The sequence below is a fragment of the Diabrotica virgifera genome, chromosome 1, assembly GCF_917563875.1.
Source record: "Diabrotica virgifera virgifera chromosome 1, PGI_DIABVI_V3a".
Taxonomy (NCBI): Eukaryota; Metazoa; Arthropoda; class Insecta; order Coleoptera; family Chrysomelidae; genus Diabrotica; species Diabrotica virgifera.
The window spans coordinates 61,226,833-61,245,838 of NC_065443.1; the positions used below are offsets into that span (position 1 = coordinate 61,226,833).

A 19,006-nucleotide genomic window follows, 5' to 3' on the forward strand; every position below is an offset into this window, starting at 1 on the left:
ATTGATAGGCAAGATGCCTAAAATTCTAAATCGTTAAACCAAACAAATGTCGTTCCATGTCAAGTACATGCTTTTTTAATTCGTTTTCCTGTTCTGGCGTAAATAATGTTCTAAATCTATCCAGCCCTTTCTTTGCTGCCAGGTCAGTTGTTCTATCTAATTTCAGTCTTCGGAATAACTTTGCTGGTGGCACATTAAACTGTGTAGCAGCTGCTTTATATTTTAATGTTCCCTCCCGAACAGCATCAATAGCATTTTTCATCGATTCCTCTGACCAAGACTGTTAATTGCTTTTACGAACATACGTTCCAACCATTTTACCTTAAAGAGAAAATTCTCAACATTAAAAGTGTAGTCACTCCAGCAAACAACTAATTTATAATATATCTATAGTAAAATATTTGTAATATATCTAAAAATTAGTAAAATAATCTCGGATAATTATTAAACCGAGATTTACAGATCCCGACTAAATATAGTTTCTAACCTTCAACCTTCAATAACCACATTCTACAAATCTACCTACTACAAAACAATAGTGGGGGCAAAGTGAACCTAGGATCACTTTGCCCCTTGTGAAAAAGTTCACTTTACCCCACACTGGTTCTTTTTTGACATTTGATATTAATGTGAAATTGTCATTACATATCATCTTCACTTTCTTGCAAAACTGTATCTAATCAGATGCCTAACATAATAGATTAACAACGTTTGAATGTAATAATAACTAGTTGAATTATACAATATATTACACACTTATCAGATTAGAATTTTACCACGATTATATAAAAGTTTCATCCACAACCTAGCAGCTTTCGTCAAACGTGTTTTCGTCGTAAGCACACTGTTACCAACTTAAATATATTAAATTTACGTTTGAAACTGTATTACTGGCGCGAATAATTTAAAATTTAAAAAGATAGTTCACTTTGCCCCAACGGTTCACTATGCCCCAAATTCCCCTACCTCAGAGTATAATAATCCAGTGTCAAAAATACTTAAAAGTTAAAGACAAAAAAGTTATGGAATAAAATAACCGTTGTACCTGTGATCTATGACCGGCACTAGAAATTCGCAACTGATCTTCTTCTTACGGTCTTCTTCTTAAAGTTCCCTCTCCTATCGGAGGTTGGATATCATAATGGCTATGGTCACTTTGTTTGCTGCTGCTCTGAACAGTTGTAATGAACTACAGTTAAACCATTCTCTAAGGTTCGTCAGCCAGGAGATGCGTCTTCTTCCCATGCTTCTTCTTCCTTGGATCCTTCCTTGCATAATAATTCTCAGCAACTTGTATTTTTCTCCTCTGGTAATGTGACCCAAATATTCCAGTTTTTTAGTTTTTATACTCTTCATAATTTCTAACTCCTTATTTAAACGTCGTAGTACTTCAACATGGGTAATCCTGTGAACCCACTGAATTTTCAATATTCTTCTGTAACACCACATTTCGAACGCTTCTATTCTTCTTATGTGTTGTCTCTTCAATGTCCAAGCTTCCATTCTGTATAGCAATATAGAAAATATGTAGCATCTTAGAGCCCTCAATCTGAGAGGCAACTGAAGGTCTTTGTTTGTAAGCAGTGTCTTCATTTTTATAAATGCTTGCCTTGCAGTTTCAATTCGTACTTTAATTTCTTTGCTTTGGTCATTTTCGTCATCGACCCAGGTTCCCAGATATTTGTATGTCTTTACTTTTTCTATTTGGGTTTGCTCTATCATAAACCTTTTATTTCCATGTTCTGTTTTTGACACGATCATAAATTTAGTTTTTTTCTTGTTTATTTTTAGTCCGTATCGAATGCAATAATCGTTAATTACATTTAGCAATTCTTGTAGCGATTCCAGGGTGTCCGCCATTATAACGGTGTCATCAGCGAATCTTATGTTATTTACTATTCTTCCGTTTATAGAGATTCCATCACTTAGCTCCGCTATCGCTTCCTCAAATATGGCTTCCCTGTATAGGTTAAACAGTAGCGGCGACAGAACACAACCCTGTCTTACCCCTCGCTTTATATCAATATTCTCGGATTCTTGTTGTTCTATCTTTATATTGGCCTCTTGATTCCAATACAGATTTATGATAATTCATAAATCTCGTCTGTTAATTATATTAGTTTTTCATGTCGGACCCTTTCGAACGCTTTTTCGAAGTCGATGAAACATGAATAAATATCCAGGTTCATATCTAAGCATCTTTGAGAGAGGACATTAAACGCAAACTTCTTACGGTGCCTTATGCTTAAAGATGTTGACCTTTACATTTACCCATCTCTTATTTGCAACCGCTCTGAATAGTCCTATGGAGGTAATATTCGTCCATTGTCGTAGGTTTTTAAGCCAAGACTTGCGTCTTCTTCCTGGTCTGCTTTTGCTATTGATTTTGCCTTCGATTATAAGTTGGAGCAGTTCATAATTTTGATTTCTTACGATGTGATCAAAATATTGTGTTTTTCGTTCTTTTATTATAAACATAAGCTATCTTTCCTTGTTCATCATCCAAGGCTTCCGCATTTGTCGTATGGCTCATGTAGGATATTCTGAGCATTTTACGGTAACACCAGAGATCGAATGCTTGGATTTTTTTGTGTTGCTTCTGTCATTGTCCAGGTTTCAGCACCATAGAGCAAGGTGGACAAAACATAGCACTTAAGTATTCTAGTTTTCAATGAGATATCCAGCTCTGCAGCTGGCGGTTGCAGAGCCGGATTTAAGGCAGTGGGGGCCCCTGGGCAGAATTAATGTGGAGCCCTATATCCTACTATTAAAAAATTGTTGTTATAACTATCCTATAGAGCCAACTACAGGGTTTTCCCTTTTAGAAATTAAAAAGAAATGTTGATCTACCTTTATAAATATATTTTTAAATAATAAAAATACAAGACCTGTATCTTGTTACAGTAAAATATTAAAAATAAACATAGTAAGATGTAGGGTTAAAATCCAGTTACTTTTCGAGATTTTTTAATTGAAAATTCCTTGATTATGTCGGACATGTCTAGTTGCTTTAAGAGGATGGGTACGTATTTTCGGCTGCAATGCTATTCAAATGGGGATTCATTTTTTTTTCGAATCCTGAGAAAAGTAATAAGTATTTTTGAAAATTTTAAACGCAGAATGAAAGATTACGTTATTAGCGAGTGCCGAAAGTCCCTGAGAACTTCTATAATGTTTATTTTAATAAGTTACAGGGGTGAAAAACTAAGGGAAAATTTAGTGTGATTTTTAATTTCAAATATCTTATTCAAAATAAACTTTTTATTTATCCTAAGGGACTTTCGGCCCTCGGTAATAATTTAGTCTTTCATTCTGCGTTTAAATTTTGCGAAAATATTTATTGGTTTTTTCAGGATTCGAAAAAATTGAACATAATGTCTGTGGTAATACTTTCCAAATCTTTATTTGTCTTACAACGCACTCAGTCGAATATAATGTCAGTCAGACAGTGACAATCATGCACTGACAATTTTAAATATTTGACATGACATCGGGAATATTTTGAGTTGTTGATTAAATAATATTATTATATAGTGTATTTGATAAATAATTTACTAATGAAGTAAAAACCTCACATGTAGGTAGGTGGTATATAATTTATTAAAAAATTTTTTCTAAAAATTATCCAAGATGGATAAAATCACAAACGTTTTCGGACCAATCAGTCCATCATCAGGTGGTAGAAACTTCAGATCCAAAGTAGTTGGAACTAGCTACATATTTAGGTCAAAAGACCTTAATGTAATAATAATTATGCCATTTAGGCTACAAAAATGTCGACAATAAGTCGATGTCACAAGAAATTAAATTGCAACGGTATTACAAAGTGGTCTTCATCTTGGCCTCAAACTGACAGCTCTGTCAGTTTGAGGCCAAGATGAAGACCACTTTGTAATACCGTTGCAATTTAATTTCTTGTGACATCGACTTATTGTCGACATTTTTGTAGCCTAAATGGCATAATTATTATTACATTAAGGTCTTTTGACCTAAATATGTAGCTAGTTCCAACTACTTTGGATCTGAAGTTTCTACCACCTGATGATGGACTGATTGGTCCGAAAACGTTTGTGATTTTATCCATCTTGGATCATTTTTAGAAAAAATTTTTTAATAAATTATATACCACCTACCTACATGTGAGGTTTTTACTTCATTAGTAAGTTTTTATTATGGTATACAGCCAATGAGAGGAATCTTTTCCTTTATATTTTTTTTTTGATAAATAATTGATTTAAGACGTGAACTTAACAAAAAGTTTTTATTGTGTATTATTTGTGGAAGATCCAAGCAGATAATACATCGGGATAATATATTGTGTTCCAAGTATTTTGTTGTTAAAGATGTTCAAAATTGTAAGCGTTCCATAGTAACAATATATTATTAAAAAATTAATTTAACACTTTTCCTCTTTTCTCTATTGAGTATTAGTTTTTCTTGTACATATAAATTATTACAATCACGGAATACATAGTTATTGAAAAAATGATCACATTTGTTAACTGAATTAATAATTTGCAATTATACAAATAACAGTTATCCAAGAACATTCAAAAGCCATCATTTTAAGTTAATGATGACATTTTTAAGTAGAATGACATTCTAGTAATGTTTACATATCCATACCAGTGTGAATTTTACTACACGTAATTTGCCGTGTAAAGACAGAAAAAGTAGGGATAGCCGTAAAATATTTTCGAATTATGTACCGATGGCCTTAAGACATTAAAGCTCATGCTCATTATAGAGAGATGATTAAAACGCTCTTGGCCCATAATAGACCCAAGTCGATTTTTAATTTACTTAAATTTTGAGAATGATCTCTCCCCATTGCAAATAGTTAGCATCAGAACTAAATAGATACGAAGTGTCACCACAACGTTTGGAAACGCATCATTAACATTATTTTCTTTTATAACAATCAGTACATTTAAAGTTCTTTGCTTATATTTGAGGCCATGAGAGTCAGAGTGGCCTAACTGGTTTTAACATTACTTTACATATTCAAAGAACATGATCAGAAGCTATCAATGTCCGATTGTTTTAGTAATTGTATGTTGAACAATAATGATTCTTCGGACATTGGACATTGTTAGCTTCTGATCATTTTCTTTGATTAGAAGTAATGTTATGTTAAAATCAGTTAGGCCACTCTGGCTCTCATGGCATCATTTGATGAGCCGATTCCCTCTTTAAATGAATTGAAAAAATCTACCAGCTTGACACCTAGGTTTTCATCTAAATCATTGCTATAAATGTCGGTAAGGTTAAGTGAGCGTCGATTTCATTGGGACATAAATTTTCAAAATAATGTAAAAATCCAAAATTGGAATGAATGGATTCATATGCAGAAAGCCTCTGACATAAAAAGGCCATGAAGTGATCTATAATAGTGATAAAATTTTTGAGTCATAAATTTCTCTGAAGGTGTCGTTTCAGTCTCTGAAATATTCCTTAAAAGTATATAAATTCTTTAAGTGATCTAAGTGCCGCCCCTCCTGAATTATGGTCAATATTTGGATGTTAAAGAATACCACTTGTGCTGTTTGTCCTCTCTAAGATTTCATTCCAAAATATTGCAAATATTCCTGTTTCCAGTAAACACATTCGATTATACAAACCAATTGCATCGCTACGAGTTTCAAATTTTTGCTCGTCGTCTTCTGAAATTTTGGATAATGCTCCTTTTATCTGATTATAACCTTTAACTAGTGCTTTTGCGGCGTCACTTCTAGATGACCATAGTAGTATTTACTCTTTTAGGAACTCAGCTTTTAAACATTCGAAGCAAGTTGTATCTATATGCAGATTAAGTGAAAAATACATATAGTTCATAATATATAGTCCTTCCGAGAAATCAAAGAATGATATGGCAGCAGGACACCACTCAGTTGCAGCTTTTGCAACTAAATTTAGAGAGTGGGCGGCAAACGAAATCCACAAGACCAAGATATTATGTTATCTAATTTTAGCCTGAACACCATTGTATTTTCCACTCATACCCATACCCATAACTGACGCATTGTCGTAGGACTGCCCCCTGCAGTTTTTCAAATAGATAAATAGCATATTCTTGCAAGAATGTCATTAGAGAATTAAATATATATTATGTTTTATGGTCGTGATTTGGAAAAAATATGAGAATCATTTCAACAGGAGTGAAACCTTCCATGCAGAGTCAGGCAAATATGCAAGCTGAAAAGTAAGATATATGCGTATATATATGCATATTATTTGTGTGAAATATGCATGTATATGCATTTATTTATGTCAAATATGCATGTATATGCATATGTCATAAACCAAATTAGCACTTTATAAATCGTTTAAATATAATCATTTTATAAAATATTAGTTATAAGCTTGATAGTACAAAATAAAACAAAGCTTTTAAGCAATTACTTTAATTAGATAAATATACATACTTACATGGCTATTTATTTAAAAAACAATATGCGATATGTTATTCAAAATTTTGTAACAAAAAGTTATGTCGCCTATCTGTATACATATGTTTGTAGTTGGTATATATAGAGTGAGGCAGATAACTGGCCTAGTAGAAATATCTCGGGAACTAAAGGCAACAGAATCATGAAAATTGGAATACAGGGGTTTTGAAGGATGATCTATTAAATGAAAATATTTTCATCTCTTTGCAACTTCCGGTTATACCGGAAGTTGCTTATAACTTCGTTTTTTAAATGGGACACCCTGTATATTTTTACATTTTTGGATTCTCTTCGATGTCTTCTTTCTTAAAATATATGGTTTTGTAATATTATACAGGGTATTTTAAAAGATAATTACGTTTTTTTAATAAGTTCGTAGCAACATTCACACCCTGTAGAATTGTAGTAGTTTGACATCTAAAACTCTACTTAAGTTCAAATGATTTTTAATATACTCTACTATTGTTAAGAATCATTAGTATGTCTAAATTTTTAATTTTAGTATACAGGGTTGGTCGAAACTCGGAATGAGTATTTTCTGAGTTTTCTTAAATGGAACACCCTGTATTTTTGTATTGTAATGAAATGATATTTTATAGTACTTTTTTTATTTCTTAAGCATTCCCTATACCTAACTGCTTTAATTTGTGAGTTATTGGTGATTCAAGCTAAACATTAATTGCAACAAAAAATACGTAAAATTTTATTAAGTTGGCCGTGAAAATACTCAATCCCAAATAATTTTTCAGAAATAAATACATATTAATCCAGACTGGCCCTTAAAATTACCAATAATGGTTTAGCTATCGAAATACCTACTTAGTTAAGATTGTTGGTGCGATTAACAATTAAGCACAAATTAAAGCAGTTAGGTATAGGGAATGCTTAAGAAATAAAAAAGTACCATAAAATATCATTTCATTACAATACCAAAATACAGGGTGTTCCATTTAAGAAAACTCAGAAAATACTCATTCCGAGTTTCGACCAACCCTGTATACTAAAATTAAAAATTTAGCTATACTAATGATTCTTAACAATAGTAGAGTATATTAAAAATCATTTGAACGTAAGTAGAGTTTTAGATGTCAAACTACTACAATTCTACAGGGTGTTAATTTTGCTACGAAATTAATAAAAAAAAACGTAATTATCTTTTAAAATACCCTGTATAATATTACAAAACCTCATATTTTAAGAAAGAAGACATCGAAGAGAATCCAAAAATGTAAAAATGTACAGGGTGTCCCATTTAAAAAAACGAAGTTATAAGCAACTTCCGGTATAACCGGAAGTTGCAAAGAGATGAAAATATTTTCATTTAATAGATCATCCTTCAAAACCCCTTTATTCCAATTTTCATGATTCTGGTGCCTTTAGTTCTTGAGATATTTCTAATAGGCCAGTTATCTGCCTCACCTTGTATAAAAAAGATCCGGTATACATCCACCGAAGTTATGAGAGCGTATTTAAAATTATTCTAAATTTTAGCCTCTACATTTAGTGTTTCATCAAACACCCCACTTAAAACATTTACAACCTTAGATAGAAATATAAAACCAGTATTTTTATCGATGACTGAATAATTTTTTTTAATGTCTTTGCACCAATTTGACCCTCAATAATTTTGCAAGATAGTTCCATTTTTTTTTATTAGTTTAACTGCTTCAATTAAAGATTAACTTGTATCCTGTAGCTAAAGGATACAACTTAGCACAAAATCAAAGTTTGATTTTATGTATGAAAAGTTATTGTGGTACTATTTTATTTTTCAGCAATTATTTTGAAAGTGTAAGTGGTTCGGAAGGATCGTTCAGCTAATTCCATTATTCGTGGCTTCAATTCAGCAAAATTTTCTGCATAAAACATTACAGCCTCCAACCAAGTTCCCTACCTAGTAACAATAGGTTTTGGTGGAAGAGGAAGATTCGGCAAATGTTCTTTATACAACTGAGATCTTATAGGTGCCTTAAGTAACATTTTTTTCATATTTGAAATTAAATTATTAACAAGAGGAAATTTATTTCTAATTTCTTCGGCGACCCTATTTAAACCATGTGCTATACAAGTTGTAGGTATGTACTAAACGTGGATAAAAATTTATCAAATTATTTCCTACTTTTACCATGTAAGATATAGCATCGGAAAGAAAAAGCAAACATTTTTCGTTGGGAACAGCTAAAGGAAGAAAAAATTTGCTAAACTGCTAAATTTAAAATGTTTAGGTTTACTTGTTAGTTGTAATTGTATTCACTTACAATTTTCCTGCATGGTGAGTAAAATACTTTTCCCATATCAATGGCTAGTTATGGATATGCCCTGATCCACGCAGACACATTCGCTTCATTTCACATTTTAACTACACTAGATAAAACTTTTTATCATTCTGTACCCTCCAAAATCCAAAAATAGCTGCTCAAGTTCAATATATAAACTACATTGAAATTTTCCTTACCCAAGTTAATAAAAGGTCAATAAGAGGCCCCAATAGGCTAATTTTGGGAATTTTTACTTTCTATTTTCAGGTACCTATTTAGAAATTGTTAAGGGATTACGATAAGAATAATATTATTTTGGAAATATCAGATACGAAAGGTATTTGAACCATGAATCAACAAATAAATTCGTTTTGAAAACCTATTATATGCACTTTATTTTTAAATATACCAATATATGCAAAATTCAAAAGAAAATACAAAAATATGCAAATGCATATGCATATGCACTCTTGCATATTTGCCTGACTTTGCTTCCATGTAACGAAATATCACAGTTAATTGATTGACAAAAATTACTCTGTGTGAATAATGTGCTGATTTTTTAAGTTTGGGGCTTTGTGGGGGCCCCCGGAATGTGGGGACCCAGCCAGCTGCCAAGCCTGCCCCCCTTAAATGCGGCCCTGGGCGGTTGCATAGAACTTTTTGAATGTTGTAAAACACTGTACGTGCCTTTTCCAGACGTGTTCTTATCTATAGTGAGTGGTCGTAATTGATGGAATCGATTTATCTCTGGAAGATAAATAAACAAATAGAAGCGTTCTGGAGCTATTTAAAAAAACTAATTACAAGACGCTATATAGAGCTCTAGCTCCCTTAGGAAGCATTTTCGCACTTGATGAATTGGGTTAAATTGTCTTCAAATTATCTGAAGAATCTTCGGTCTTCGTTTGTCGAAAAAGTTTTTGGACACCCTGTATAAATCATATACTTTCTTAAAAATATCTTTTGTTTAACCTAATCTTTGATATAAAATTTGTTCCAACCTTTACAGAATTACATTTTGATTTACATGTATTGCAATTTTACCTGATTAGACATCTATTATCTAAACATTTTACGTTCAATTTGTTAAGCAATTAATGGTAACTTCGCTGTATTATTTCGTTAACAGTGCATTTAATCATACTCCTAATATTAATTTTACGACATTTTAACTCTATTTTTATTGCTAACCTAATGGTAGGGGAGCCAAAGCAGGGATTTTGTGGGTTACTCGAGCTCGTCAGAAAATCACTGGGGAGAAACCTTGTACCCAGCAATGTATCCCTACCAAATATGGACTCTTAATAAAGCGGCTTGAATTGTAGGCCTGGATCCCGCGTACCAAAAAAAAGTTGATTAATGGCAATCTGAAAATTTGTTAATAGCTTTGATATACGAGAACATTGGAAATGAAACCATGAACAATATCCCTTCGTTGGCTCAGTGTAGATGGTCTTTAAGTTGTGATGGAAACACCAAATAATAGTAGCAGAGTTTATTGATGAGACTTACACTATGGATGTTGACCCGGGGTACTTTGAGTAGAGACTTAAATGATGAGCGTTGAAGACAATCACTCGCGTTAATGAATTAATAATAATTGAACAATTATGAAACGTAAATCACGTTTCATTGAAATAAAACACTGCTAAATAAATAAACGTCCGGCCATTTATGAAACTCTCCGAAAATAAAAATGTTTTATGAGCATGAATCACACTCGTTTCATTGGTAGGCGGACTTCAAGATTTGTTTAGCCTTGTTTTATTTTCATGAAACGTGTTTTACGTTTCATGTTTCATGTTTTACGTTTCATGTTTCGTTGGTGTGCGGCTTGCCTTACCGATAAGGCACATCATAGAAACATGAAACGTAATTTACGGTTCATGGAAATAAAACACTGCTAAACAAATATACGTCCGACCATTTATGAAACTCTCCGAAAATAAAAATGTTTGAGCATGAATCACACTCGTTTCACTGGTAGGCGGACTTTCAGATTTGTTTAGCAGTGTTTTATTTTCATGAAATATGTTTCATGTTTCATGTTTTTCGTTTCATGTTTCTTTGGTGTGCGGCTTGCCTAAGGTAAGTCGTTGATGAATCGGGCGGCGCCCAAAAATAAGAAACTTTTATTCGAGATATTTTTTCGAATTATGGATAGATAGTGCTGTAATAAAAAAAAACGATTTTTGGAAGTGGAAAATTAAATTGAAAAAATGAAAAAGCCACACCAAAATTGAAAACTTAACATAACTCTTTTTGATTTTAAAACCTAATCTTCACAACCTAATAGGTCCCCGTGACGCTTTAGTAACTGCAAATTTGTCATCCAAGGCCCCCCACTATAGCACTCGGATAAAATTGTACGACATGGATGATAAACAACCATGTTTCTTTATCAGATGTAACTAGTTTTCGTAATTACCAAAAGTTGCATGTTACTTTTATAATCATTAGTCATTATTTTTTACGTGCTCTTTAACATAAGCAGAAAAAAAATATATAGCTATCTAATAAACAACCATGTCTCACCTTCATAACCTATCACGCAATAGTTATTCGTGAAAAAGGATATTTTTTGATATTAAATACTAATTAGTCAATGGTAGTCAGTAATGTATATTTGATAAAACTTAGAATGAATGTAGGATTTTTCCTACAAATTTTACTAAATACATTTTAGTCCAGGGAAATAAGGATTTTCTTAGGACACTGCATTATCCAGGTATCTGACAACTTTTTTAGATATTGTAAACCTGTAGGAAGAAAAGCTACATGGTCGGATTTAGTGTACTTGCGACTCTAGGCCAAATCACCCCGAGCGGCCCCCGAGAACTTCACGATTATATAATTTTAAGGCGGGTTGACATTACTAGTGAATAACGAACGTGGCTCACGCTTACGTATTTTGCCCGTGCTATTGTTACATATTTTATTATCTATTTTCAAACTCGAGCAGTACAGTTGCATAAATGCAATGCATAAATACAAATGTACTGCTCGAGTTTGAAAATAGATAATAATAGCTATTTGTATAACAAGGGAGGAAAGTACTAATTTTCCTCCCGAGAATGAAGTTTACTGCCCGACGCGTAGCGGAGGGCAGTAATCATTCAAGGGAGGAAAAGGCACTTTACTCCCATGTTATACATATGGTTTTTCCACCTTCCTCAAATAACAAGTCATTTTTTCATTTTTACTTAATTTATTTATATAACTAACCAACAAAATTTATTAGAACTAAAACTTACAAGTAGGTACAATATAGGGTAGAATACCCAGTGATTGGCCATATTTAATATTTGTGTTAGTCATTGGCCCCCATTAAAAAACTTTTAAAAACAAGGCACCACTGTACAACTAATACTAAATACCAGTATCAAATTCGTCTTCCAACATTCAAGGCCACTTCCATAAAATTTCGTTGTTAAACAGTCTGCCATTTGCGTGCTACAACTCGTTGTTAACAGGTCTCTCAGTCATGTGTAGTATTAGTTAGATTTCTAAAGTATTTGCTAAGGGCGACTACATTTTGGTAAGTGTTTGTGCAGTTTATTTTCTTTAAAACCCTGATTTTCTTACTTTGATTGTGTTAGTTACGTAATTGGTGGCTAATTAAATAATTTTTTTATGTTATAACTAGTAAATTTAAGAAAATAAATGACGGCCAATCTCTAGATTATAAAACACATACTACATTAGTGATTGGCCTGATGGCCAATAACTGAATTTTAAATATCTCGACGAAATTATATTTTCTATAAATGATTTTGAACTCTTTTGGCGTATTAACTCTATTGCTAGTCTATATGCTACAAACAAATCATTAAAATCAGTTATTGGCCGGGGGCCAATAACTGATGTTACACAGGGCCAATAACTGATTTTTACAAATTTGCAGGTAATATTGAACTGAACTTTTTTGGAACAATGCCTAAAATTATTGACGGAGAGAAATATCAAAAAAAGTATACAGAAGAAGAGCTTCAAACTGCCCTAGATGAAATAAACAACGGGTTTTCATTACGAGAAGTTTCAAGGCGCTATAAAATTCCAAGGGCAACCCTACAATTTCGAAAAAGTAAAAAATTTACGAAACCAAATTTAGGACCTAATCCAGTTCTTCTACCAGAAGAAGAAAAAATTTTGGTGAACTGGATTTTCGAAAATCATAGGAAAGGGTTTCCACGTCGAAAGGAAGATGTGCAGGAATCAGTTAAGCAGTTTCTTGATAGTAATCCCAGAGATAATCCTTTTATTAACAATCGTCCTGGCGAAACTTGGTACAAAGCTTTCCTACGAAGAAATCCCGAGATTTCTTTGCGTACAACAGAAGCTGTAACCGCGGCTAGCGCAAATGTTTCGGAAAGTGACATACGAAAATGGTTTTTTGAAGTTGAAAGTTTTTTCATAGAAAAAGGACTTACGGAAGTGTTACAGTACCCCGATCGTATTCTGAATGCAGATGAGACATGTTTTAATCTGTGCCCGAAAAACAGTAAAGTTCTAGCGCCTAGGGGGGCATCAAATGTTTATGAAGTAGAACATGCATCGTCTAAATCTAACATCACTGTGATGTTTACTTTTACAGCATCTGGAGGAATAACACCACCGATGGTCGTGTATCCATATAAACGGCTTCCTGCGAATATCGCCAAGTCTGTTCCTGGTGAATGGGGCATTGGCCTTTCTGATACGGGCTGGATGAAAGCAGAATTAATGTGTGATTATATTGAAAACATACTTTATCCGCATTTAAAAAAGGTGAATACGTCTTTTCCGGTCATTTTGTTTTTAGACGGTCATCGAACACACATGACGTACAACCTTAGTATCTTATGTAAAAAACTAAATATTGTTTTAATATGTCTATATCCTAACTCTACGAGACTTCTTCAACCGGCAGATGTGTCAGCTTTCAAGCCTATCAAAAGTGGATGGAAAAAGGCTGTTATACAATGGAGACGAGATCATCATTCAGAGACATTATCAAAAGAGCATTTTGCAAATGTTCTGAAAATTGCCGTGGAACAAACTGGAAAGTCAGAAACAATAAAAAGTGGATTCAAGGCTTGCGGACTATACCCTTGGAATCCAAACGCTTTAGATTATTCCAAGTGTCTTGGAGGACAAAAAATATTGACAGTTGAATCCGAAACAAAGTCAGAAAATCTAAGTAACACATTTTTAAGTTACAAAGATTTCTCTCGCATAGTAGGAAATCGCATTATTCAAGAATTTAACAATGATTATAAGGATGTCACAGAAAATGAACAACCACTGTTGTTTAAGTTATGGAAAAGTTTTAAACACATTCCTCAGGCCATAGAAGTGATTCCGGTGGAACAGCAAACTTTAAATATGCCTACCGATAGCACTGTCCATACAGAAGAGCCTGAACCTTCCGATTTCAACATTAATGAGATTCCTGTATTAATTGTAAGTCACGATCAAATATTAGATGGGCTGCTGGATGAAAATATTCAAATTATTAATGTCCAAGATATGCCCCCTGAACATACAGGCACGGAGCAAATTGAACTATCAAGGCCTAATAATAATGAAAACACAAACGAACAAAGACCTCCAAATCTGAATGAGACTTTGCAGTTTGCAAAGACACCTAAACGAAAAGGAAACAGAAACACCGAAAAAATAACATATGCAATTACATCTACCCAGTGGATTAAAAGAAAAGCTGAGGAGGAGGAATCTAAAAAAAAGATTGCTGCAGAAAAGGAGGAGAGAAAAAGACAACGTTTGGAAAAGAAGGCTGTTACAGTAAGCAAAATTTCCAAGAAGGTTAAAAGTTTAAAAACTGCCAAGAAAGAAAAAACACAAAGTAAAAAAACAGAGAAAAGTATAAACCGAGAAATAAAAGATGATGATAAGCCTAAAATGTTGAACAAACTTACCGAGCAACCTATCTTACCAGAGAAGGATTCTTTTAATACATGTGAAGACAATTGGCTTCTTGATAAATTTTTGTCAGATATACCATCTTCCTCGTCTTTTCAAGATAACAAAAAATGTGATTTGAAAAATATTGCAATAGAGAAGGTAAAAAAGAGTTTATTTACCGATGAGGTAATGGAAACCTACAAGAATAATTCGTTATTTAAAAATCCTAAGCTGACTGAGGGTCTTTGCTTCTCGTGTACTTATAATTTTAAAGAGCAAAATCTTGGAATTAAATGTAACTTTTGCCGAAGGGCCTACCACATTTCTTGCATAAATAGACTTAATATGCATAAATCAAATTCACAAACATTTAGCTGCAATATATGTCTAAAAAACCAACATAAAATTAATTAAGTCTTATACTTATGTATCATTTTTTACTTTTATATTAAAAGGGAGTTATATTAATAGGGAATTATTTTGATTTTGTGTACTATTTTTTACTGTGAATAAATACTACATATTTTAATTAGTACCTAAACCTGTTTCTTTTTTGATTATCTTTTTCGGCCAATAACTGATTGGTGGTGGCTAATCACTAGAAGTTTCATAATCCGTCCTGGCCAATAACTGACAAATTAGTGGCTAATTACTGGAGAAGCCATGCCAATAACTAGTTTTTGACAGAAAGGTATTACACAAGATTTTTTGGAACTTAAATTTGAATCTAGACTAGAAATGTTTGGTTTTGTATAACCTACAACTGATTTTTTATAGGGAGGAACGTAATATTCCTAATGATAAACATTTATTACATAATTCTATGATTTAATCCCTTAATAGAAATGTGACCGGCCAATCACTGGGTAGTCTACCCTAACTGTCAACTGTCAAATATAAGTCAAATTATTAATGTAAACATTGTTAAATCAGAATAACAATTTACTGTTTTTTACCATTCTGCAAAATACAGAGTGTTTTTAAATAAACGTTAAAATGTATAGATACTTACGTAATAGAAAATAGATATTGTACAAGGCGTCAATAAGTTATATTTCATGAATGAAATACCATGACGTCACTTTTAATTTTCCTCCCTAGGGAGGAAAAGTTCAACTTTGCTCCCTACAATCAGGTCCGGAAAGGTATACTTTCGGTAGAGGTAGGTGGAAAAATATGTAACAGTAGCACGGGCAAAATACGTAAGCGTGAGCCACGTTCGTTATTCACTAGTAATGTCAACCCGCCTTAAAGGCGGGTTGACATTACTAGTGAATAACGTGGCTCACGCTTACGTATTTTGCCCGTGCTATTGTTAGATATTCTATTATCTATTTTCAAACTCGAGTAGTGCATTTGTATCTATTCATTGCATAAATACAAATGTACTGCTCGAGTTTAAAAATAAATAATAGAATATCTAACAATAGCACGGGCAAAATACGTTAGCGTGAGCCACGTTCGTCATTCACTAGTAATGTCAACCCGCCTTAAAGCATAAAGCACATTTCATATTAATACATAAGGTTTATTTTAATTTTACTTTTTAAAATTAGTACAACAACAACATAACATAAATGAATAGAAATGCCACTAATGTTCTATTTGAATACGGTACATAAATAGGTTGAAATGTTATATTCACTAATTAAATAATCTTGGTTTACGGCTAAAACCTCAAAACAGCTCAAACAACAATTTCTATATTTATAGAAATTTCTAAAAAGAAAATGTATGGAAAGATTTCTATATTTATAGAAGCCTTGGAGATGTGGGTTTTTCGTAGGATGCTGAAGATCTCTTGGACAGAGCATGTGACCAACAACGAGGTCGAGGTGCTGAGAAGAATGGGGACTGAGAGAGAACTCCTAAATATTGTAAAAAACAGAAAAACGAGTTATCTAGGGCATATTTGTAAAGGAGCAAAATATAACTTTTTACGACTCATAATGGAAGAGAAAGTGGAAGGAATAAGAGGTCCAGGAAGAAAAAAATGCTCCTGGCTGAAGAACGTAAGAAACTGGACAGGCATGGACACACATTCGATACTAAGAACCGCTCAAGATAGAAGGCACTTTTTAAGAAGGAGACAGAAAATATTATATGTATGTATAATTCAAAATGCTAGCAAACAGCAGTTATTTGTAAAATTATTAATATTGCTAAAATTATTATAATATAAATTATTATTGCAGTTAATTGTTAAAATTAAATATCATTTGTTTCATTCGGAGGGAAAAGTACAGATGACAACAAAAGACTAAAAAAAGACGAGTTGAAAAGACATTACAAATAAGAGAACAAGCAAAATAATATGAACTACACTAGTAGAGCTACGGTACATTATTCTCTTTCTGTCATGTTCTTAATTTGGATAAAGTTGGATTAGTGATTAACATTAACACTCACTCCACTCCATACTCATAATAAATCTCATATCTAAACTCAAACACTCACTTTTCTAGCTTTTCTGGGTGCAAATCTTTAATCAAATCGTTAAAGTCTAAGGCTTGAAAAAGCTCAGCATTTGAAACAAAACTAGCCGAACTTGACAATCTAGAATCTTCGTCAGAAGTCGAGTTCCTCAAGTAGTTTTTGATTCTTTTCAACATGCTGAATGATCTTTTTCCAGATGCATTAGATATCATCATGCATAGTAGAATGCGCAAAGCCGTGTCCATATTCGGAAATAATGTTAACTGTTTTTCATGAATGAGTTTCAGATACTCCAAAAGTGTATTCCTCGGAGGCTTGGTAATCTTGTTATCATGAGGTTCTCTTTATTCATCAAATATACCTTCAACAAAGCCTTTGAACTGTACACACTCTTCTCCAAAGTCACCATCTATGTCGATTCGATACTTTTTAGCCAAAATGGAAACTTTTCTCCTAATTTCTTCATTGGAAATTGACGATAAGTTGTTTAAAAATCAAAATTCTTCATTAGGACTGAAATAAACTTCGGAACGTTCATTTAATTCTAAATAAAGCCTGTCAATTACAACATTAAATGTATTAATCTTTAAGTCTTCTTTGCAATTAAAGTGGGGTTCAGTGGGTTCATCTCCTTTGTCTTCGCCAGGGAGAGCTTTTCTTTTCGGGCGTCTTTTTATTTCAAGAATATAGGTTTCCTTTTTAGAAAAATCTTTTCGTCTTTTTTCATAGGAATCAAAGTTGTCTCTCAGACTCAATGCGTACTCCTTTAGAGATTTGTATGTTGAAAGTCACATTCAAGTCTGAAGCAGTTTTTTCAAATATTTTGCTACTCTTGTCAAAACGTTGTAAAATATCGTACCACGTGTTTAGTAGAATATCATTCTCTAATTTGAAAAATTGTTTACTGATTTCAATTCAATTAGTAAAATTCTTTTTACCAAAAATTTTTTTTTACAAAACGCTGCGGCCCCTTTTTGCTTGCGGCCCCTTTTTGCTTGCGGCCCTAGGCCGAGGCCTAGTCGGCCTAGTGGTAAATCCGGCACTGCTACATGTTTCCTGCCTAGAGTTCGAAGCCGTTTTTTAATTATTAGATAACAATTTACCATTAAACCACCATTAAAAAGCTACATAGTTGAAATAAAATTACAAAATTTGATTTTTTAAAACATTGAAAAAGCTTCAAAATGATGATTTTTGAAAGCAAAAAGTCAATATGTTACTTCGCAAACTAACGTAGAACTTGGTGTTTCATCCGAAGTTATACAGGGTGTCCCGAAAAGATTGGTCATAAATTATATCACACATTCTTGGATCAAAAATAGTTTGATTGAACCGAACTTACCTTAGTACCAATGTGCTCATAAAAAAAGTTACAGCCCTTTGAAGTTACAAAATGAAAATCGATTGTTTTCAATATATCGAAAACTATTAGAGATTTTTTACTGAAAATGGACATGTATCATTCTTATGGCAGAAACATCTTAAAACAAAATTATAGTGAAATTTGTCCACCCCATAAAAAAATTATGGGGACTTTGTTCCCTTAAACCCTCCCAAACTTTTGTGTACGTTCCAATTAATTCATTATTGTTGTACCATTAGTTAAACACAACGTTTTTAAAACTTTTTTACTTCCTAGTATTTTTTCGATAAGCCAGTTTTTATCGAGATGCGGCTTCTTTTTCAATATATCTACGTAAAAATTGTATGGGGGTTTTGTTCCTTTAAACCCCCCAAATGTTTGTGTACGTTCCAATTAAACTATTATTGTGGTACCATTAGTTAAACACAGTGTTTTTAAAACTTTTTTGCCTCTTAGTCTTTTTTTGATAAGTCACCTTTTATCGAGATGTAGCTTCTTTTTGAAAATATACCTAAAAATGTAAATTATAAATACATTTTCAGATTATTAACAGGTCTCTATAAACGTACTTAACCATATACAAATATGTGGTG

General features: G+C 32.8%; 1 protein-coding gene across 8 annotated transcripts in view; it reads left to right on the forward strand.

The window, feature by feature from the left end:
• Window positions 1-19,006, forward strand: part of LOC114331282 (ATP-binding cassette sub-family G member 1) — a 330,676-nt gene that overhangs the window by 191,880 nt on the left and 119,790 nt on the right. The window contains exons 1-2 of one of the 8 annotated variants that reach the window (XM_050656640.1): window positions 11,974-12,248; window positions 12,615-15,149. The exons of 5 other annotated variants lie outside the window; for them this stretch is intronic. In XM_050656640.1, coding sequence (XP_050512597.1) covers window positions 12,644-15,028 — 2,385 coding nt within the window. In that variant the 5' untranslated portion in view covers window positions 11,974-12,248; window positions 12,615-12,643 and the 3' untranslated portion in view covers window positions 15,029-15,149. Of the gene's footprint in view, window positions 1-11,973; window positions 12,249-12,614; window positions 15,150-19,006 lie in introns of those variants that run through there. 2 more of the 8 variants (XM_050656681.1, XM_050656687.1) reach the window with 2 other exon arrangements.